This window comes from Mya arenaria, chromosome 11, assembly GCF_026914265.1.
Source record: "Mya arenaria isolate MELC-2E11 chromosome 11, ASM2691426v1".
NCBI classification, from domain to species: domain Eukaryota; kingdom Metazoa; phylum Mollusca; class Bivalvia; order Myida; family Myidae; genus Mya; species Mya arenaria.
Genome location: NC_069132.1, coordinates 38,440,400 through 38,463,834, shown reverse-complemented (window position 1 = coordinate 38,463,834; position 23,435 = coordinate 38,440,400). Strand labels below are relative to the sequence as shown.

At 36.6% G+C, this 23,435-nt stretch overlaps 1 protein-coding gene across 1 annotated transcript in view; it reads right to left on the bottom strand.

Annotated features, from left to right (window-relative positions):
* Window positions 1–23,435, bottom strand: part of LOC128208302 (bifunctional glutamate/proline--tRNA ligase-like) — a 42,224-nt gene that overhangs the window by 16,874 nt on the left and 1,915 nt on the right. The window contains exons 2-19 of the mRNA XM_052911846.1: window positions 22,063–22,150; window positions 21,260–21,359; window positions 20,421–20,577; window positions 19,383–19,549; window positions 18,798–19,010; window positions 16,134–16,326; window positions 15,422–15,593; window positions 14,703–14,827; window positions 12,411–12,519; window positions 12,079–12,223; window positions 8,940–9,050; window positions 8,234–8,370; window positions 7,470–7,521; window positions 6,835–6,987; window positions 5,301–5,413; window positions 4,298–4,409; window positions 2,274–2,429; window positions 1,621–1,830 (exon numbers count right to left, since the gene is read on the bottom strand). Of these exons, the coding sequence (XP_052767806.1) occupies window positions 1,621–1,830; window positions 2,274–2,429; window positions 4,298–4,409; window positions 5,301–5,413; window positions 6,835–6,987; window positions 7,470–7,521; window positions 8,234–8,370; window positions 8,940–9,050; window positions 12,079–12,223; window positions 12,411–12,519; window positions 14,703–14,827; window positions 15,422–15,593; window positions 16,134–16,326; window positions 18,798–19,010; window positions 19,383–19,549; window positions 20,421–20,577; window positions 21,260–21,359; window positions 22,063–22,150 (2,513 nt within the window). The remainder of the gene's footprint in view (window positions 1–1,620; window positions 1,831–2,273; window positions 2,430–4,297; window positions 4,410–5,300; window positions 5,414–6,834; window positions 6,988–7,469; window positions 7,522–8,233; window positions 8,371–8,939; window positions 9,051–12,078; window positions 12,224–12,410; window positions 12,520–14,702; window positions 14,828–15,421; window positions 15,594–16,133; window positions 16,327–18,797; window positions 19,011–19,382; window positions 19,550–20,420; window positions 20,578–21,259; window positions 21,360–22,062; window positions 22,151–23,435) is intronic.

Here is a 23,435-nt window from a genome sequence, read left to right as displayed (position 1 = left end):
TGTAAGCCAAAGGCTAACGAATACCCCCCAACCCTTCCCTGTCTAGGTTGTTTGCCCTGGCCTTAGTTATGGTATCATTAGAAAGCACAAGGCAATACATTTATTTAGTTTATTTAGAATACCTATTGTGGAGTAGGCCACCAAAGCGAATATTACCCCACTCCCACCCACCTCAGGGGAGATAACAAACCTGTTTCTCTCATTTTCACCATAAAGGGGTCATGACTCCTGACAGGATATTCCAAAATGAAGGTGGACGGGTGAATTTGACTGTCTGCCAACCCAATTTCTGTTTACCCACCCCCACCACCTCCCCCCCACACATGAGTACCAAGGAAATAATACAGGTGCACAAAATCACATATACAAAGGTTCACATCATGGTCATGGATAGCTGAAAGTTTGAGAAAAATATATTGAAAAATGACAAAGGAGTAGGCCACCAAAGCGAATATTGTAACAAATTTAAGGCCTGTATGCACCTAACTTCAGGACTTTTGATGGTCTTTTTAAGGACAAAATCAATTAAAGGTCTTTTTAAGGCCATGCAAACATTCTGATTAATACAGGTGCACCAACTCACATATTCAACAGTTCATATCATGGTCATTGAAAGTTTGAAAAAGATTTATAGAAAAAATGAGAAAAAATGACCAAGGATTAGGCTAGACAAAGCTGTATAATTTTTGCCTATTTTAACTTATTCAGGGGCCATAATTGGAGACATGATCATGTGATTCCAACCACAATCACAGGGGCAAATGTTCTCACCATGGCTAAAAGTTTGAAAAAGATTCATTCAAAAATGACGAAGGAGTAGGACGAACAAAACTAATTTTACCCAATTTAACTCATTAAGGGGCCACAACTCCACTCAGGATCATGTGACTCCCACCAAATTCATGGAGGCAAAGGTTTACATCATGGCCATTAATATTTGAAAGTTTGAAAAAGATTTGCTCAATAGCTTCAAAGAAGAATCCTGGACAAAGCTAATTTTGCCCAATTTAACTCATTAAGGGGCCACAACTCCACTCAGGATCATGCGACTCTGACCAAATCCACGGAGGCACAGGTTTACATCATGGTCATTAATATTTGAAAGTTTGAAAAAGATTTGTTCAATAACGACAAAGATGAATCCCGGACAAAAAAAAATGGACGGACAGACGGACAGACAGACAGACAGACGGACAGACGGACAACCCGATTCCAGTATACCCCCCCAAACTTTGTTTTGGGGGGTATAATAAGAATTGAACATTGGCCACAGCAAGTGCCCCATTAAGGTTTATTTAATGTTCATTAAAAGTGCCCTTTCTGACCTAGCACTCTGCTCTTTTCAAAACCTGGCTGGAAAACTGTACACTGCTTGGCCAACAAATCACCTTCATTGATATTGATCATCAAAAGAAAAAATACCTGTATCAATTCTGATACAGGCCCACCTTAGTTAATGGGTTTTTCCACTAAGCATTTGGCAACACAGGAATAAATAAATTTGTTTGGTTTAATGTACAAACCTTCTTTGACATCTTAGTGAAAGATGCTCTAATGCATAGTCCTACAAATGAAATGTAACCACACTTTGGGCAACTTTAAGATTATTCAATCAATTACCTTAGCAGCTTTCTTGCCCTTGAGGTCTCTGACAACATCTCCCTGATCTGTGATTTTCTGGTTCAAATCTCCAGCAGCATTGCTGGTCGCCGTGACAACAGGAGCTGCCATGGCAACAGGGGCCTGACCTGGTTTCCAGTCCTTGCCTGTGGCAGTCTTGTACTTGGCCTTCAAGTCTAGAAGAGCTTTCACTGCAACATCTATGTCAGCCTGTCAAAATGAACAAACAAGTTTTTAATATTTTATATAACAGATAATTGTAGTTTTACTAAAATAAACACTTAGTTGTTTGGAGAAACTGGACAATAGCAAAAATGAATGTTATATAATAACATACTTTTGCTCATGTAAAAGGAAACTAACAACCACAAATTACAACCTGAAAAAAATATCAAACCAATAAAATCCAGACAAGGGTACAAAATCTCTATAACCACCACTTCCAATAACTGAGCAGCTTAAAAATCTCTTTCAACCACAAGCACCATACCTTAGAAGCATTGGCAGCCCTCTGGTCCCTGACATTGTTGCCTTGCTCTGTGAACTTGGCATAAAGCTGGGCCTGGTCAGAGACCAAGCCCCAGGGTGGGGTTTTTCCTCCTTGGGGGACTATATAAATTTAATCTTGGAAATCTTGAAAAACAGTACCATACCTTAGCAGCTTTGGCAGCCTTCAGGTCTCTGACAGTGTTGCCCTGCTCTGTGACCTTGGCGTACAGCTGGGCAGGGTCTGCATTCATGCCAGAGGGTGGGGCTTGTTCCTCCTGGGGGGACTTTTCTGCGGCCTTGCCCTTCTGGCTTTGAGCTTTCTGTGAAGTGTGATAAAAACACATTAAATTACCATAAATTAATCTTACATTGCTTTATAATGAAGAAAGGGGTTCTGAATAATGTGTGCACATCAGGGTTTATGGACTGGTGTTGAGGTGTACATACATTGGTGACACAGAGTATATTTTTTTTTCTTTTTGAGACTTCTAGGACCCTTTTTCTTTTCCCCTGTAATAGGAACCATGGGGTTGGGGCCATCCCCATTAGCCCGTACAATATTCATTAACAATAATATTCCATACAGTGTGCATGCAGTTATCAAGTTATCAAATAATAACTGTAACAAAGCATAACAGTAACTATTTATTGTTGCTTGGTTATTGACGTCTATATAATGTTTAGTAAAATTATTTAATACCAATTCATTAAAGTTTGTTTGTGAAGACAGCTGAAAGCTGGTATGAATACCTCTCAAACCTGCTTCCTTGGAAGAAACCAGTACTGTTTCCTTTTTGAGAGGCCATGAGAAAGTACTTCTGGTTGGGTTTGAACCCACGACCTCTTGGGTGAGAGGCAGACAACATATGTATACACCAAACTATGCTCACTCAGCAATATCGACAAAGAACAACTTAATTTTTTTTCCAAAAGAAATCTTTAACAGAGTTCTTATTACCATAATAGCTGTTTCCAAATAAGGCACATGACACAGAGAATACTGGGAATAATTTCACGTGCTTTTTATCATGTGACTGTTTCGATAAAAGTGTCTGCGAATTTGCAAACGTTTATGGCCAAAAGACAATGCTGTTTTACACATGTAAACATGGGAGCCTTACTTCCCAATTAAGCATAAATGTAATGGTACAAAAGCACCATGAATCAAACACCAACACACATCTGTTTTTCCCAGGCAAACAAGGGGCATTACTCAACAATAATGAAAGCCAGAGTTATGGGTCTTGATACACACATGCATAATGTCTTTGACAACATGTGTACAAAGTTTCATGGGAGTATCTTGGAACAGTTGATAATTTACCGTGGAAGATACTGCTAACATTGAGGCAATGATAATACCAAACTGTTTTTCTCCATATAACAGCCAAACTACAAGAGCTGTCACAGAGACATTTAAAGGATTGCAAAGTTTTAGCGAAACATGCAAGGAGCAATGTTAAATTTGAATAAATGCAAAAACATAACCAGAATTTCTAAGTGACTTTTAGTCCAATGATAAAGGGGGAAAATTTGCATTATATGCAATATAGAGTTATCATACTTGAGTGTATAAAGTTCCAATGCAATGTTTCAATGCAATGCTTAGAGTAGTTGCTAAGGTATTGACTTAAATGTGGTAACATGCAAAACCTTAACCAGAATTTCTAAGTGGAATAATAAAGGGCCATAATTTGCATTCATACAAAATAGAGTTATCTAACTTGGTTATTCAAGTAGGTTGGATGGTTGAGTACCATTGTGTAGTCTAAAGGCAGTACATTAAGTTGCTGATATATTAACCTATGTGTGCTTACAATATTAACCTTTACCAGAAGATGAATAATAAAGGTCCATTATTTGCATTATATTCAAAATCAAAATAGTGTTATCAAACTTCATTAATGAAGTGGGTTTAGAAAATTTGGAACACATATTTAAAGTTTCAATGCAATACATGATGTATTTGCTGAGATAATCACTTATAGGTGCTTACATGCAAAACCTTAACCAAGGTGTGACACGCCAGGGTGAGTAGTATAGCTCTCCTTATTCTTCTAATAGTGGAGCTAATAAAATGGTTTAAAATAAATGATATCATAAACTTAGAGCAAAAACTCAATAAGTGCATATATCAATAGAAGCAGATATTGAGTTCTCGCAATAAGGTGACGAAAAATCTCCCCACCTCTTTCTTGCTTGCTTCTTCCTTGTGTTTAGAGCCTGAGGTTGGCATCTCCTTGGTGTGGCCGTCCGGGATCATGAACAAAACACAGGGGCTCGCTTTGCCTGTGTAACGGCTGAAAATAAAGAGGTTGTGGATAATGAGCACACATGTAAAGTATCACTGAGGTCACCATTGATCAAAAGTTGTTTGGAGACTCACAAATATACCTGTAAACCGGATTAATAACGACATAAAGGGTAAAGGAAGTAAATCAAAGCAACCTACTGTATTATGTGTATAGGACACACTTTTTTACCCCAGAATGTTGAATGAAAATTCTCAAAGTCCATTTCAAACTGAAATTGTCTGAGCAGTGACTAAGGGATAAGTACCACGATCCAAAAATAAATCATCAAGACCAATATAGTGGCTGGTGATTTTTCAGCTCCAGTTTTGACATTTTCCACTGCGTCCCATCTATTGTATTAACGGTTTTTACCGTGTGCTTTTTTACCAAATTTTTGCCAGTGTCCTAACTACGCTAGCGTCCTATATACAGTATAATTCGGTACCTATACCTCCAAATATGGGTTCGGTAACCCTAAAGAATCAAAATTTTATTGTGACCTGATCAATTTACTTAGGCTAAATTGACTGATGAGGATATTTTTATTATGCGTGAAAATGTTGATCAAGCGTTGGTCACTGGGACCAATGCAGTAGTTGAAATTAACACAACCCCGCAAGCCCTGCACTGGTAAAATTTCTTCCGGGCTTGCTAAAATTCTAAAATTTATATAGCAGGGCTTGTTAAAATATTTGATGCCAAGTAATAGTATAAGAATTTGACTTGTTCATCAAAATGTATAATTTCGATGACTGCCAATGGTACAGCCTGAGGGACAACCTGAGGTAACTATGCCAAAGTGAAAAAGAGTACAAGCTCACAAGGTCTGTAGCACAAATATTTCTTTAGGATCAGAAACTTAAGGGCAGCTGTTGTAGACTGCCACTGTGTTCTTACCTGACGGGCTGGTAGGGCTGGTCACAGATGTAGTAACCACGTCGCTGTAGCTGAATTATCTCCCCCTTCTTCAGCTCCGCCAGACAAGGGTCTCCAAGCATCACAAACTCGGACTATGGGCAGAAGAGAGGAAATATTTGAAACTCATATAGAATATTCAACAATTGTTTCATCTGATCTCTTTTGAAAACCCAGCCTTATATTTTGAATGCAATGGGTGACACAGTGATTAAAATATTGACTCTAAAGTGCACGTATTTAATACATATTTTGATTTCACCTGATTTAAGTGCAAGTGAGCCCATATTTTTTTTTTTTATTTTGGCAAAATATGTAAAATTGGGAATGTGTTACCTTCCTTCTGAGTGTAAGTGACCATGCTATTTTAAGCAAAACAATTCAATGACTCCAGTGGTCAAAATTAGCACAAGACTGCAAGCTTGTACCGTATTTTCTCGACTATAAGGCGATTCGCTTATAAGACGGCCCCCTAACTTTGCCCATGAAATCTGGTGCTTTTTGTTTCGACTCGCTTATAAGACGGGGTCAATTTTTAAGCAAATCTAAAATGCTAAAATTCTTCTTAACGTGTAAAAATGTTCAAGCTCAACGGACAATTATCGACTTTCGCGGTAACTGGTTTTGTTTTACTCAAAGAAAATGGCGGTCAACTGTGAGCTCTCTATTTGGAGGTAGGTTAAAAATGAGAACATGGTTACGCGTTTAAGTTTGCAGGACAGGTCGTTACTGATCGGAATTGTAATAATTAATCAATAACAACATATGTTTGTTTTAGTTTATTTTTTTATTGAAGACACCAATGAAGTTCTTCGGCAAAATAAATGGCTTCAATAACATAACTGCAAAAAGCCGAGGCACGAATAGGTGTTTGTTTAGCAATAATGCTTTAGGCAATATTGTCCCTTGATTGGCGACGAACATAATTTGCTTAATCAAATTGACAGTTAGGTACCTACATCATATTAAGATTATAATTTAATGATTTGATATATCTGTCAAACTAATTATACTGACACGCGCCATGAGAAAAAATGGAGTGCAGATATAACGGTACACTGTGTGACGTCAGAGCACACGCGGTGAAGAGATTTCGTGTTGTTGTTTACTTAATTGCCCCATACTTGTATCAGGAGACGATATACTGGATAGACGAATACCCTATGTAAAATTTTACTGATTTTGACTTGAATCTTTTTTTAATGTTTTATCGACTCGCTTATAAGACGGGTCCCCTACTTTGGGGGTAAAAATCGGGACCCAATTTCCACGTCTTATAGTCGAGAAAATACGGTACTGGTAAAATGCTTTGAAAGGCTTGCTCAAATTCTGGGTTTTATACAGCAGGGTTTGTTCAAAGATGTTATGCCAAGCAGCAGTAGTACATGAAATGGGGCCTGATCATCCAAAAGACTAATTTCAATGAATGTGACTCTGCAATACATTTGCACCAAATTCAATAGCAGCTAATGATCTAAAATTAAACTCTTAAAATCTTCACACATCTCCAACCAACCTTCGAGTCAGCGTTGACAAACTGTTTGAAGTCCTCTTCTTTGCCGAGAATGGGTTTGCTGATGATGTGGTCATAGTGGACGCACACTGTAGGAGTAAAGTCTGCAACGTTAGACTCCGCAAGCCATGTGATCTTCTGCGTCTTCTTGAAGTCCTATAATCAACAAAAGTGGTGGAATTAGTTACACAAACATGTATGTCAATATCATCTTTGTCCAAATAATCAAGTTTTATAATAATATTTTGAGCGTTGTCCAAGTTATGGCTAAGTTCTTGGTTTATATTTTTTTTTGCTCTATTGTAAAGAGAGATGAAAGCTGGTTTAAATCACTTCCGAGCAGTTTCCTCGGAAGAAACCAGTACTGTGTCCTTTTTGAGAGGCCATGAGAAAGTGTCCCTGGTGTACCGAACTCATACCTTCTTTGGTGAGAGGCAGACACCTTTACCACTAGAGCGATCTCACCCTTATGGCCAAGTTCTTACACAAAAACAATAATGATATATCAAACATCATCTTGTAAATAACAAGTTTCAATTGACTTACTCCATTATTTCAATAAATAATGGACTAATAGCTAAATGTTACTCTTTTTGAGAAACTTTTCAGATCAATAAAGTAACTTGGGATCGACTTACCATATTGCTCAAATTAAGCTCTCCATCTATTGAAGTTATCTTGCCTCCCGACCTGCATTTGAAGAATAAGTGATAGTTTAAGAAACATAAAAACAGCAGCTATCAATTGCATATGGGTCATAATTGTTTATCGATTCAACCGGCGAGTTGAAAATAAGTGATAGCTCAAGAAACAACATTTTTATATGTGATTTGCATAACTTAAAGCAATGCCTATAGGTGATTTTCCAATGATCAATCATAATTGAAAATTGATTGGTTGGGCCTGAAATCAGCAACCATCAATTGCATTTGGTCATTATTGTTTTACAGTTTATAGATTCAACTGGCAAGTAGTTTTTCTCCTTTTCTCTTATTATTTGTGTTTGTTAATTTCGTTCGATTTTTTCCTTTCATTTATACATTCAGAAATATTCAGTTATGTTTAACCTTATGGCAGAAAGCAAAAATAACATTAAATAACTTCAAACATACACATAATATAAACAAAGTATTACAAGTAATTGTACAAGAATAAAACTACAAATAAGGTATTGGAAAAAAACTATTGTACTATTGATAATCAGTTACTTGAGTAGAAGCCATTATCAATACTGCCTAAAAAGTTGTCAAATCAGTCAATCTGTGAGAGTGCAGCTTAAAGAGGCCATGATAATGATCCCCGGACGATGCTGGAAGCCACAACCTCTTGAGAGAGACAGAAAACTGACCATGAGACCACTCTTACCGTTTGGAATTCCAGATAGCAACTTCTAGCAGCCTACCTGTGTATCTTGGAGATGTTGATATTTCCCCAGTTAATAAACGTGACCATCTCCCCCTCGCTGACAACCTCAGCGTCTGCTCCATCAATGTACAGCTTGCTAGACAGGTACACCTTCTTTGTCCCTGCAGCTTCGTTCTGAATGTTTAAGACAATAGGGTACCTACAATCTCCTCGATATTGATCTCTCTAGAGAAGAAGAGGTCTTGACCACCATGGACAATTTTTTAAAAATGTTTATTGTTTTGTCTTACTCTTTTACATGATTTGTTTCTTACCTCAATGTCAAAATATATTTGAAATCAAAAAAATATTTCAAGAAATAAGCAGTCACATGACTATAATCATCCTCACATGACTTGCTCATGAATAACTTAAGTTATTATTTTACAGCAAAGGGAAGCAACTGTATTGATAGTTGGTACCACTACCTTATACAGCTGGGACTGACAAGCTGCCCTCTGATGTTTGTTTTTTTAATTTCACTATGAGTGAACAGTATCCCTAAACTAAATCAACACAAGAAGTAAGAGCACTGGGCATAACTAACATTTTTTAAGCCAGAATTATGGGCCTTGTTGTAAAGGTGTGTATTGTCTCTGGCAACATGTGTACCAAGTTTGATAAGAATATCTTGAACATTTTATATTATGGCTAAGATTAAATTTTTCATGTAGATCGTGGACGGTTACAAACACCTAAAGTACCTTTGGGTGTTTTTGGACATCCTTGTAGCCGTCACTGGCTCCTTTAACGTTGACGACCACAGCCTCACTGGCAAGTAGAGCTGTAAACCTAGGAACCACTGGGTCTATCACCTACAACAAACAAGGACACAACAATGTTACATCCATTTTCCAATATTTCTCTGGCCAAGAAAAGTTGTTTGGACAGGGTTACATCCTTTTCATAAACAGGTTGGCTAGGTAAATCCCTTCGTTTTTCTTTTTCTTTTTTTAACAACTGACTATAAAAATGGGGCTGGCACTTGTTTTGTAGGTAGGGTTGGGAAACCTGAACCAAATATATATATATATTTTTTAGGGCCTTAAATCAAGACTATCTTTTTATGAACATGTGAACCACCCTATAAGAAGTATACTTAACATTTGAAAATGTATATATTTTTTAAATTTTTGAAGAGGTTTTTGTATAAAATTCTTGACTAAGCAACTTAGGACAAACAATAAGTCAAAATTGATAACTAAAATTATTTCTGGCATTACGTCTATTAGTGTTTTAGCTATAGCGGAATGGAAGGGCGGCCCGCCCTGCCCTTTTTTACCCCGCCCCGTTGCCCCTTTTTACACGCCCTGTCATATTTTTCCCGCCCCATTGCGCCCTCCTGGCCATTCAGATCGTTGTTTACCACAAAGTTACGCCCTAAAAGTATTTCATTGGTCAATGACGCCGTTTCCTAATCTGTCATAGATCAGTGCGTGCTAAGGCACATGACCGTCATCACCGTGGGTCTGATTAACGGTAATTCACGCTTATAATCAGGGTGCTAATTGCTGTTCATTATGACACATTATTCCTTGTCTGAGACATCGAAGTTGTACCTCTAAATGTCGATCTTTGATGTTGTTACAAATTTAATTAATTTAGCCACTTAAAATCGGTAATCTTCTAATCACATAATTGGGTTGTCTATCATCCAATTATCGAAACGTCCCATGTTAACCAACCAGAGAAGACACTGGTCAAATGATTAAGTTTGTTAAATTGCGATAGAAAAAGCGAAGAATTGATGAAAAATGTTGTCAAGAATTAGTAAACAATTGATACATGCAGTGTAAAAACAAGGCACACTTTTTAGAACATTGTTTCGTTTGAAGCAGACGGTCATTGAAAAACAGACGGTGGCGCTAAGAAAATCAAATACTCAAAACTGCATGACCAATATTTGATAGTTTTTGTGTTGAAAGTTCATAATGAAAATTTGTTTTGTAATCTCAAAACTTTTTTATTTGCTTTATATAGGGTTTACTTACAGTAATTTCCTCATTTGTACGATGTTTAAAAGTAGAAGATTCGGCGAGTCACCGCCATTCTGTCATAACATTTTTCGGAGTTTATTTCTCGATTTTCTAGTTCTATTATTAAGTGTTAGTGAGTTTTTCATGAAGGATAGATATTTTAAATGTCATTTTGTTTTAAAATGTCAGCATATTAAAATTTGTTTAACCAAAGACAAGTAAACAACAGCAAAGCTGAATGTGACATTCGTACCCTATCCTGATCATTCCAAAACAAGATTCGCCCCCTGCACTTAAATGTTTTTAACAGCTCATATATAAGGCCATTCTGATTGTTTCAAATGGTATTTTGTTTCAAATGGTATTTTTTTAATGTCTTTGTTTTTATTTTAGACGCTTTTCGGAGGTAAACTATACATTGCAAAAAGGAGAATCTAGACAAGTACACTTTTGATAGGCCAAAAAAATAACACTTTTTTTAACATTCCATCTGGTAAAAGCAATCAAAGTAAATGTGAATTTAAAGTTTTGTGGCATGGCACAATATTTATCTCAGGTTTTACGATAAGTATCTCTTCTCCTTAAAGTCTCCCCACTTCTCCCTATTTTGACTGGTGGGAGAAGTGACTTCTCCATAAAAAATAAGCCAGAGATGTTAAAGAAAGTGTCTGACGTGAAAATGAACAAGAAAGAAGAATTAAGAGTATTCTGTAGGGATATTACTACAATGTGTGTATGAACATGCATGTACTTTGATAAGGTACATGGTCGTTATACAACAATACAAAGCTAATATTGTGCGCATTGTTTTCCCATTTAAGAAAGCACTATGCCCCTATTTTGGCCCACCCTGCCCTTTTTTTGGCCCACCCTGCCCTTTTTAATTCCTGGCTAAAACACTACGTCTATACCATTGAAACATACAACCCAGCCCAGGAAGAAATGAATAAAGAAATTGTATAAGATGAGGTTCCTGTTTTTTTTGTATTTTAAAAGTTTAAACAAACTTCTAAAGGGGGGCCTGAAAATTTGTGTCTTCCTAGGCAGTGTTTCTATACCATGTCATAAATTACGTTATAAATGCCAAGTCAGAAGGCAATATTTTGCTTCGAATAAAGACTAAAAACAAAGATTAACTCTTCCTTTTCGTCAACATTTTTAATGAAACAAAAGGCAGTCTATGCCACTTAAAGAGCCCCTCTGTCATTTTATTAATGGAGTTCGATTATGATAAGTTGATTATTTTCCTCAGACACTTCAACAAACCTGTTTCCTAAATAATGTTCTCAATCAGGCGGCAGAAAATGATGAAGGAAGTGTAAAGTTATCTTTGTTTAAAGTCTTCATTCGAAGCAAAATTTTCCTTCTGACAAAGCATTTATGACGCAATTTATCCTGTGGTATACACTCACTGTAGAGTGGGGTGTATGTTAAATTTAGTAAATTAGTATGGCTAGCATATGCACACTCTACACCATATCACAAGGTCCATTGTTCATACCTTCTTCCTGATGACAGTGGTTCAGGATCCATATACACCTAAGTCTTAAGAGTCTGAATTTAAGACTCATTACTCAAAATTGCAAGCTTCAGTTTATTCTACAATTAGTTTTAGAAGAGCAATAATGATTAAATTGGCGGTACATGTTGTAAATATCATGTTTAACTGTTATTTACATGTTTTTGTTATGTAACATAAATAATTACGTTACAGATAATTTAAGACATTTAAGAATTTGCTTTTCTGAGCCCGGGTCTCAACTCGGACTTGAGACAAAAGTGAATATGGGCCCTTGGTTTTCATGTACATTTTACACATTATGATTTACACAACAACACATAACACAATATTAATATTTTTCCTGACCTTTTTGTTTACTGCCCAAATCTTGTCCCACTCCATCATGTTGACGGACTTGGAGGAGCCCTGGGCTACAATAAACTGTTTCAGGCCTTCGACAGTCATTCCACGTCTCAACACACCTCGTACTGTTGGAAATCTTGGATCATCCCTGCGGGGAAACATGGTTTAAATGTATACATAACAGCTCTGCACAACAGGGCCATAATATAGTTGATTATTATCTGGTTATGTTGAATGGTAGTTATAAGTTTGATGAATTAACTCTACTCAATGATTCATTTGATGCACCCCATAGAAATGAGAACATAAATCTGCATCATCAAATGTCAACTCACCATCCATCTACAAGTCCCTGGTCCACAAACCAGGTCAGTTTTCTCTTGGACAGCACGGTATTCTGCAGGTTTAGACGACTGTAGGCGTATATGTACGGCTTTCTCATACCTGCACACAAAATAAGTTACAATGCATTGACTGGTTCCTTGTTTATTAGATTAAAATCAAATAGAATTTCATACACAGTTATTGACCCGACAGCTAACAACCATTTTGGTAAATGGTTTTGGTGTTGCTCTATACCCACAATGGGGCAAACCTCCCTACCATAGAAGCAGAACCTGTTTCATAAAAGCTATTTACAGCTCTCTCAGATTCAATTTTAATGCAAACTGGATTTGCAATTGTGAATACCGTAAATGACTGGGTATAAGACGATAGGGGGTATTAGACGCAGGGAAAAAAATCTGTGAAAAATCCGAGAAAAAAACTTTTAATCTATGTTTTTGGTTAAAAGACGCATAGAAAAAATGTCAAAATCGTCCGGCATTTTCAGCCACCATGTTTGTTGACAGTGACAAAAAAAATTTTTTCGTGAAAATGGCGATGGTTATCTTTAAAACCATACTGTCGAGAATGAAAAGTTATGTTAAGCAAAAAATATTTTGACAGTGCCCAACTTTGCTTTTTTATATGTAAGTTTGATTATTGTTTAATTCAATTTATTATTCAAAATAATATTGAATACCGTAATTCACAAGAGTTCGGACACCATAAATTAATTATCTTTTTCGCTCTCCGAATACTTAGAAAATTATCATTTTTACATTTTATTTACATGTTTGTTTAACCTGCCTTTTTTCTTCATGTTTGCTTTTTACCACTTATTAATTTATCCGTAGTAATCAATGGTCATAAACTTATTTATTACGCCTATAAGTGTAAATCCTTCATGAAGTTAATTAAAACACCATTTTATACATGCACTGAACTAAATAAACACATTCTATCGGCTTCAGATCAAAGAGTCACACTGTGTGACGTCACATAACTTACAGTTATGCCCACGAGGATCTCGTGGAGAGCATGGATATTGCTGTGCAGGATCAATGTATAACTGTACGATTATTGCTTCATATAGTCTATAAGTGTGGTACAAGTTTGAAAGCTTATTGGCAGATCGTTTTACAAACATGCCATGTCGATGTTTTCTTAATCCCTTGATTGCCCTTGTTGTTTGTTTAATCCTCAAATAAATATATCACACTTCCTTTTCAACAGGCAATAAATCGTTTAGGATGGGTAGTAACTAAGTGGTCACAGTGGTGTATACGGTTAGGTAATCTAGCCAGGCAGTGTAAAGATAAAAATCAATATTCTTCGTCTGTGAAACTTGGTAACTATGAAAGTTATGACTGATGTCCTTTGGGTGTCCGAAAATTAGGTACGCAAAATAAATTATTTTGGGAAATAATTATGGGTGTCCAAATATAAAATATTTTTGTTGAAATTATAAACGTCTTACAATATACCGTATCCCGATCTTCAACTGCCGTTTTAACCCGTATATACTCGATCAATATGACGCGAGTAACATCCCTTTCTACATAAATCTAAACAAACTCTCGGCTTGAAATTGACATCAGAAAAAAAGTTCAAAAAATTGTTACTGGGTATTATACGCAGGCATTTTTTTGCATCAAAATCTGAGGGAAAAAAGTGCGTCTAATACCCAGTCATTTACGGTAATAGAAACAATTGAAGTAACAACCAAATTCTTATTAATCATATCTTTTTTTTATTTTATTGATTTTGGTCGGTGAATTCACCTACAAATCACATCCCTAAACAAAAAATCTGAATTGAATAAAAGTACCAAAAGTATTAAAGTCATTTCTGACATTTTAAAGTTTCAAGAAAAAATTCTTTGAAAGAAAATAAATGTGCACACACACATTATCATGTTAATACAGATGTAAGCATACACATGAACAAATGTAATGGTATCATTTACTTACTACAAAAAGCCTTTCTTACTGCTACCCTAGCCTGAGCATCAAGGAAATAAATGCACAATGTTTTTTGGTAATAAACTCAATTGAACTTGTGGCATGTGTACAATCAATTGCCATATACTCCGACACCAAATTGAGAGGGTTTTTTCCATACGTGATAAAAAACAGTAGAGTACAAGAAGTCCCTTATACATCCATTTCAAGGCATCTTGGCAAGCAAACAGAACCTCTGTCTATCATTCGAACCTTTGACAATGTACAAGTTACTTTGTCAAAAAGTCCACGGAACTCATGGCATGTAACATTTTGACTAAAAACAGACTATGTAAGGCTTACCTAAAGCATCGAGGAACCAGAAGTACTGGTCATTCCTGTCATTGTACTCTGTGGTCCTCATGGCGTGGGTAACCCCTTCAACGCTGTCCACTATTGGGCAGGCAAAGTCATAGGTTGGGTATGCCCTAGACAAATAGAACAGCTCATACTTGAGTTCATGGTCATAAAGGTGAAATTTGCAATGTTTTATAGTTTCAATTAATACAAGTTTTTCCTAAAAAGTTTATAGGTAATAAAAGAATAAAAAAATCATCAGTTATCAAACTTTTTATTTTTTTCCAAATAATATCCCTTTGTTCCCATATTATTTAAAATCTTATGTAGATGTGCATAACCAACTTAAGATGTTGAGTTCAACTTCAACAAAGACATTCTCATGTATCACTAGTCGTTTTCTTCTCTATTTCCATGGGTAAATTAATAGGCATCTACTCTCTGATAAAAGAAAATCAAAATCAAAAATTCTGAGTAAACTCTGTAATGTCATTAACATCAAATTAAGCCATATTATTTTTCACTTAAATAGAAAGTCTTGGGGCTGTTCCATCAAGAACCCTCAGGGCATATTTGTACCTATGAAGGAATTCATACAATGCAGTTCTACAAAATATCACTCCTACATAAAAAATCATCCCTTGATTCTTGTGAAATTGCACTTAGGCCCCTTCACCAAAGTCCATCCCAAATCCCCCAGAATTGCTTTATCTCCATGCACATACTTGTATTTGGTTCCAGTGCGCACGTGGCTTTCGATCTTACACCGGAACATTGTTGGGTCCCGCATGCACCCATTGTCGGACTTCATGTTCATCTTAGCACGCACACAGCACTTCTTCCCTGCAGGGGAACCTTTGACCATCTCTTGCCACATGGAAAGGTTCTTTTCAACACCTGATAATAGACAGCAGAATAAATAAAGTCACAAATACATCCACTGTAAGTCACCAGATTTTGGCATGCACACAGCACTTCTGTCTCGCAAGCGAGTCTATCACCATCGCACACCACATTGAGATGGTCTTCTCAATAGCTGATACCCAAGATTTACTGCGATCTACTATAGCCTCATAAGGTAGAAATACCGTGTTGTCTGCACCTTTCATATTAAACGCAGTATCCTTCATAAGAACCATTGTTTTCGACATGTATTAATCCTTTTTGGTAAATTAAAACAATTGCATTAAATATGGTAAATCTTATTTGGGGGTAAAAGTGTATCTTTAAGCAGTCCCTGCCCATTACACTCCTGGGGTGAGGCAATTATTTGAATAGTATATGGGTGGGTATCTTTTTTTCACTAGTTTGGACCCCAAAAGGGTAAATTTGCTTCTAGAGGTGGGTGGCATAATATAAAAGTGCCTTCCTCCCTTGGGTTATAATTATGGTAAAATAGAATAGCCCTTAGAAACTGACAAGCTTAGGACCACCTACTGTTATCCCAGTTTTTTGAGTTCACCCTCTCTTCCCTCTCTTTCTTCATCTGTTCTGGTTCCGTATCATCGACGTACGCCTTTCCCTCCCGTATCATTCGCTCACAGAGTTCCAGAAGCTTGTCAAAGTGGTCCGAAGTGTGCGTGAACCTGTCATACTTCACTCCCAGCATCTCCAAGTCCTTCAGGATAACCTAGACCGAAATATAAGAACATTTATTCTCCTATTAAACTTTTTGCTTTAAAGCTGCACTCTCATAAATTGACAGTTTTGACTTTTCTTTAAATTTTTGTCACAAAATCAGCTGAATATGACATCAATTCCTTCAAGTAATGAGTAATATAAGATAACTGACAATAGTATTTTTTCAATTTTATAGAAATCTGTCAGAAAACTCATTATTCTTAAAGCAGTAGTTACGCTTTCAGCCACAAAACATTAATTTTTCAAAGTAAATATGAAAAACTGTGCTCTGATATTTTGTCAGCAGTCTTATATCCAATCTACTAAAGTGTTGTACAATCTAATAAAGAACTCCAAGCAAGACTCACAAGTATCTTCCCCACTTATGGATAGTACAACTGGCACTTTGAAAACAGACAACACTGACAAGGCTAACATCCTCAACAAACAGTTCCAATCTGTTTTCTCTCCAGCTTCCCCATTGTCTCTAAAACAGTTATGTCTTCAAAACCTCAGTCGCCTAAACCCCCTGCAGTTTTGTAAGTACACCCCCATGAAGGACATAGTTGTTGACAAAAATGGGGTTCAAAAACTTCTCAAAAACCTTAACACTGGGAAGGCCTCTGGCCCTGACCTCCTTAAACCTGTTGTCTTAAAAGAACTAAGCCATGAAATTGCTGATGTTGTGTCAGTCTTATTCCAAAAGTCCTTGTCTTCTGGAAAAATCCCATCTGATTGGACTTCTGCATTTGTTTGCCCTCTTTTTAAGAAAGGAGACATCACTGACCCAGCAAATTACCGCCCAATTTCTTTGACCTGTATCTTATGCAAAACTCTCGAACATATAGTTGCGTCTGCCCTATCTTCTCACTTTACAGAAAACAAAATTCTTTACGACCTCCAGCATGGGTTCCGAGAACGGCGTTCTTGTGAAACGCAGCTTCTTCAATTGACAGACTTTCTTGTTAATAATCTGGCAAAAGGGGAACAGACAGATCTGATATTGCTAGACTTTTCGAAAGCTTTCGATAAAGTTAACCATCTTAAACTTCTATATACACTTCAGGAACATGGTGTTTCATCCCAGATTCTTAATTGGACTAGATCTTTTCTTATTGGTAGAAACCAAACAGTTGTCCTAGAGGGCGATCAATCTAGAGCAGTACCAGTCACTTCAGGTGTGCCCCAAGGCTCTGTCCTTGGGCCCCTCTGCTTTCTGATCTATATAAATACACTTCCCCTTACAGTACAATCCCAAATACGACTTTTTGCCGATGATACAATGTTTATCTTACAATAAATTCACTGTCTGACTCTCAAATGCTTCAGGAAGATCTGGCATGTATGGAATAATGGGAGAGAGATTGGGACATGGAGTTCAACCCCTCTAAATGTCAAGTACTCCACATCACCAAAAACAAAAAAGTCATTAAGCACAATTACATACTCCATGGTCAAACACTCCAATCTGTCCCCTGTGCAAAATATCTTGGCTTAGACCTTTCATCAGATATTTCATACAACTCCCACATTACAAGAATAACAGCAACAGCCAATAAGACCATGGGCTTTCTTAAGCGTAACATTACCACAAGAAATGAATCTGTGAAAGCTATGGCTTACAAAACCCTAGTTCGCCCGCAAGTTGAATATGCATCAACAGTCTGGAGCCCCTACACACAGTCAAATAAAAATAAAATCGAAATGGTCCAGCGAAGAGCCATCCGCTGGGTTAAATACAACTATTCCCCTCTTGCAAGTGTTACTGAGATGCAAAACAGCCTTGGCTGGCGGTCACTCGAATATCGCAGAAATGACATGCGGCTCATCATGTTCTTCAAAATCTTACACAACATCGTGGCCATTAACCTTCCACCCTATATCCAGAAGCCTGTCAGACTTAGCCGGCACGTTCATCCCCATAGCTTTCAGCAAATCCAAGTCCAATCCGATTATCACAAGTGGTCCTTTTACCCCCATAGCATAGTTCTTTGGAATAGCCTGCCCGTCAATGTAGCAACTCTGCCAGCAACAGAACTTGATAGGTTCAAACAGGCAGTGTCAAGCTTACAATATTAGTTTTACGTACTATCATATTTTACTTTTTAAAAATGTTCTCACGACTAACATGTTTTAACCATGACTGGATTTTGTTTTTCTATTCCATGTCTCACAATGTTATCTTTTATTTCTTTCTTTCACTTTACTAACAGTCCGACGCGCACCTGCCAGTAATACTCGAAAGAGGGGTTCGGCAGTATTCAAAGATAGATAGATAGAATTTATTGATATGACGCTTTAATTACCTACGTTGCTTAACAATGAATTCCATGAGTATTTGTTAGTCAAAGGTGATCATGTGACTTCTTCATTTCTCCATTGGTTTAAGAAATTATATCAGTGTTGTTCGGCACCATGTCATATACAACCCCCCTTCTGCCCCATCCTCCCCGTCATATAATTGTTAAATGATATAAGCACCTTCTCAAACTCTTCATTCTCCTTGGCAGGGTTTGTGTCATCAAACCTCATGATAAGGGTGCCCTTGAAGTTCTCCTGGTAAAACTGGTTGATGAGTGCAGCCTTGGCGTGTCCGATGTGCAGGTAGCCGCTCGCCTCTGGCGGGAAGCGAACAACAACCTTGCCCATCTCTGCCCCAGGCAAGTCCACAAACTTGCCAACATCCTTCTTCATCTGTGTAAGAAATATACAAGTTACCATATATTACACCATGTCAGAACATTGAGACAAGCACAAATAAAGCCATAAAAAGATTTGGCCTTAAATTGATCAGAAGTTTTTTTCATGCAAAGGCATTAAAAAAAGATGACACTGATCCATCAATTGATCAACATCATTATATCTCTTACTTGAAGACCTTATAACTTTTTAAGTGTTGAGTATTTTCCCAATTCTTGCATCTATTTGCAAATTTTTTTATAATTATAATGGCTTTAGATCATCATCCAAAAATAGCCAGAAAAGGCCAATAATTATTATGTTAAAGAATATCAAAGTACTATGAAACTTTCATAAACCCCTTAATGATTGAATAATGTATCTCACAGCAGAGTCAGCAGCTGGTTTTTTCTCAGGGGAAGCCCGTGGCTTTGCCGCCGGGAACTTTGCTGTCACTTCCTTGAAGAGAGGCTGAGCGGACAGGAAGTTGAAGTAGCGAGCAACGTTGGGCGGGGCTGTGCCTTTCTCAAGCTGTGTCTGCCAAGAACTGCTCACTGTAACAGTGACATATTTTTTTTTGCCATAGAACAATTTTCTCAACTGAGTTTAGCATTGAGGATTATCACAATAAAACAAACAACTTGTTGTCAGGCAAGAATACTTGGTTCACGCCATGGCAACCTGAGTTTTATGCAAGGCGCATGTGAATTTGGTTTGTGATCACCAAGCCAAGCGAGTTGGCTTTCTACAAGCCCCCATATCACAAAAATACTCAAGTCAAATCTTAATCTCATTCTGCAACTCATTTTTCCACATTACAGTATGACATTATTCAAAATTACTAATGTTTTACTATTTTCAAAAGCATATTCTTGTGTGCATTATGTTTATTAACATCATAACTAATTATTCTAAAAATATATATTTCTAAACCACTAATGTACTTTTAAAAACTCAAAAATAATAAATTGAACTCAAGTACAATTTTTGCTCTCAAATTATATTTTTATGAAATATCGACCAAAAAAATTAATCTTAATCAGTGAGGGAATGCAATTTTCAAAAGGCTAAAACATTTATACTTTTGCATCATATGCTGCTATGTGATAAAGTGAGCTGAGACTGAGATTGAGATTTGACTTAAGAGTTTTTTTGTGGCCAGGTACTCAAGTTTTCCTCCCCCCCCCCCCCCAAAAAGACCACATGTTCGTGCACAATTATTGCAAGAAGGGCAACTTAGTATAACAGAACATAACTTATTTCATAGTTGTTGAAAAAATAAATAAAGTTTAACCTTAAACAACCAACCTGTCCAAAGATGGCAAAATACCGAGATGTTTGAAGAAAAATAACTTAGGTATTGAAATAAGACAGTCCAATTTGAAAATGTTCCAGGGAAAGAACACATTTATAATTCATACTTACCATAGAGGTTTTCCCAGACAGCGAAATCAGCAGCAGAAATGGCTCCGCCCACAAGGTACGTAACTGGCTCCAATACTGAGTCCAGATACTTGATGGCTGCAGGAAAGTCTGTGCTGCACGCTAGTCGGCCCCATGCAAAACACAGCCAGTGGTCAACCTAATGGGGAAACAAACAGTTTAAAGTGACACTCTTATTTAAAATCAATGCATAAACATGTATAACAAACATAAATTTTGATTGATAAACCTTTAACTACTTACTAGATAATGCATTTATGGAAAATATTAATTACTGATAACAAGATTGTAACTTTTGTATTTAATAGCCTAATTGCACAAATATTAAATGACTGGTGGGTCCTTAAAAATTTACAGAGATCAACAACTGTCTCATAAGTTAGAGATACCATGTTTTCTGCACCTTTCTTTCAAATTAAACATGGAACTTTTGTTTTCGATATGAATTCATCCTTTACAGTAAATTAAAACAATTGTATTAATTGTGGTACATCTTATTTTGGAGTAACATCTGCATCTTTAACTATTATAACTTCACTTATAACTTTTAATCTCATTTGATATTGATTTACATATCACCAAATCTGGAATAGGGTAATTTATGAATTAATGAAAACGATATATAGAGAGAAATCATGCATTTAAAGGCCTACCACATCCAGGTGTATTGAGTGTTAATGATATGAGGACACAGTGAAAACTCAACTACAGCAGTCTTATAATAAGAATGAAAATACAACAATTGTTTTTTTAAATTCAATTCTGAACTTAACAAAGACACAGAATCATAGATATACTTGACTGGCTTAAACGCTTTTTACCTCAGTTCTTTCAAGCACAGAACTCCCTAGAAGATTTGTCTCTGGAAAAGCTCTTCCAAGGTACCTCAAAATTGAAGCTGAGCAAGAAAACAGGCTAGAACTGTAAAAAAAAAACCAAGATATCATTCAAATACATTACTCTGATGTCAAGAAAAATGTAAAATTATTGCAAATATTACTTTAGAACTAGAATCAAATTTTTGCAAATATGACTTGGCTCTTGAACCAGCATTCAGGTAAAATTTGGCTATATTACACCATAATCGGAGCACATAATTAGGTAGATGATTATCAGGGCTGTCTTACCACTGTAGGTGAATGTGGCCAGGGCTCTTCTTTTTGGGATTTTTGCCAAGAAGAGGAAATTTTAATGCATGCAATTTTACTTATATAAATGCAAATAATTTAGATTGAAATTCATACAACTTGATTCTAACACGTGAAAGCGTGTTGCAAAAGAAAAATGCCCCAATCATGGCATTTTTTGTCATATTTTAACTAGGGAGCGTAATTTTGGCACGAAAATGGGGAAATAAATTTACTTAAAAATATATACTTGAAAAGATGGGAATCGAATTTCGGTAAAGATTTGGCTGCAAATTTACAAAAAAAAGACAGCCTTATGAACAAATAACATTTAGAATTTAAATAAGGGTAAGTGATGCAACCCAATTATTGATCATATGTCTTAGTTGTTGTTGTTGTTTGTGTTAGGTGACTGAACTTGAAGACAAAATGATTTATTTTGCATGATACGACATCTAATTCATCATGTTACCATGAACCATAAAAAGTGTAAGTACCCATCAACAGACAGCTCATTAATCTTGCCAAACTCCCATGGAACATTTTTCCCACATGCTTTTATCTGTAAAGCACTAAGCACTGCAGCTGCAAAAGAAAAAGATCATCAAAGTTCAACACTTATTTGTTAAAAAAATCAAGCGAAAAACATACATTGTTGTGAAAGAAACACAGAAATCAGGGTTTCCGCCATGAATTTCATAAGGCATGCCGGAAGGGGAGGGTTTGGGAGGGGTGTCCCCTCCTGACGTCGATTTTTTTTTAATTTTCGTATCCAAAATGGTGCAATTTCCTGCATTTTAAACAAGTTTACAGTTATGTTCCTATGATTTAGAATTACCAACTCAAGTCCGATTAACATTAAAAATATTTGTGAAAAAGTTTAATGGTTTCTCTTCATTAATTATTGGTATTTCTCAAGTTTTCCGACAATACAATATCGACGATATCGATCGACTCGTATTTCGTTTAGTGCGGGTATTATTTATATTGACACCGTTGACGTCACAGCAAAACGTGTAAAGCACGCTGCATGCTGGAACACAAAAGAGCCCGGAGCAAAGCGACTGCTCGTGGGTGTATTCGTATTTAAAGCTGCTACAGCTAATATTTTTAAAGCCGGGTCGGCTAAATAATAACTTAAAGGGAATGTTATGTGCATTTTCAGATGTATTTATCTTTTTTTCTAAATAAATTAAAAGAACAATAAAATAATCAATGTTTAATAATAAGCAACACAAAATATAACTTTACACTTTTAAACTAAAGACGGGAACGTGACTCAATTACATACGACGACATAGCATAACCCTTGTTTATAATAACACAGATATCTTCACACGGTCTCAATAATAATTTAATAATTGGTTAACAAACGGACTCGGGATTAAGAAACAAAATAAAACGACACATGATTAATGTTACCGAACTCAATTAAGACATATTGTTTACTTTGCATTCATAGATGATTATAGTGATGACGGTCGCAATTACGACAGTGGTGTTTTTCACACATTCCCATTTTGATAAAGAATAGAAGGAGTTTGGTTAATTGGACCGTCGATCCTCACCGACACGCCTTCATGCTGTCGTCGATCCTGAATGGCTGATACAAATGCCGTATTAGTCCCGACACGCCTTCTGGCTGTCAGTCAACTGTTGCAACCGTTGCAATCGCAACAAAATTGTGTAATGTCAGAACTGATGATTGATTTGATAAGGGTTGTCGCTAAGCGGATTAAAGCATGTTGGCATAATTAATGCATGTCGGTAATTAGCCTTGCCAGCGGAAGGCACGTCGGGCCCGACAAGCCATAAAGGGCTGGCGGAAACCCTGACAGAAATGACATATCTATCTCAACTGTTCTGATTG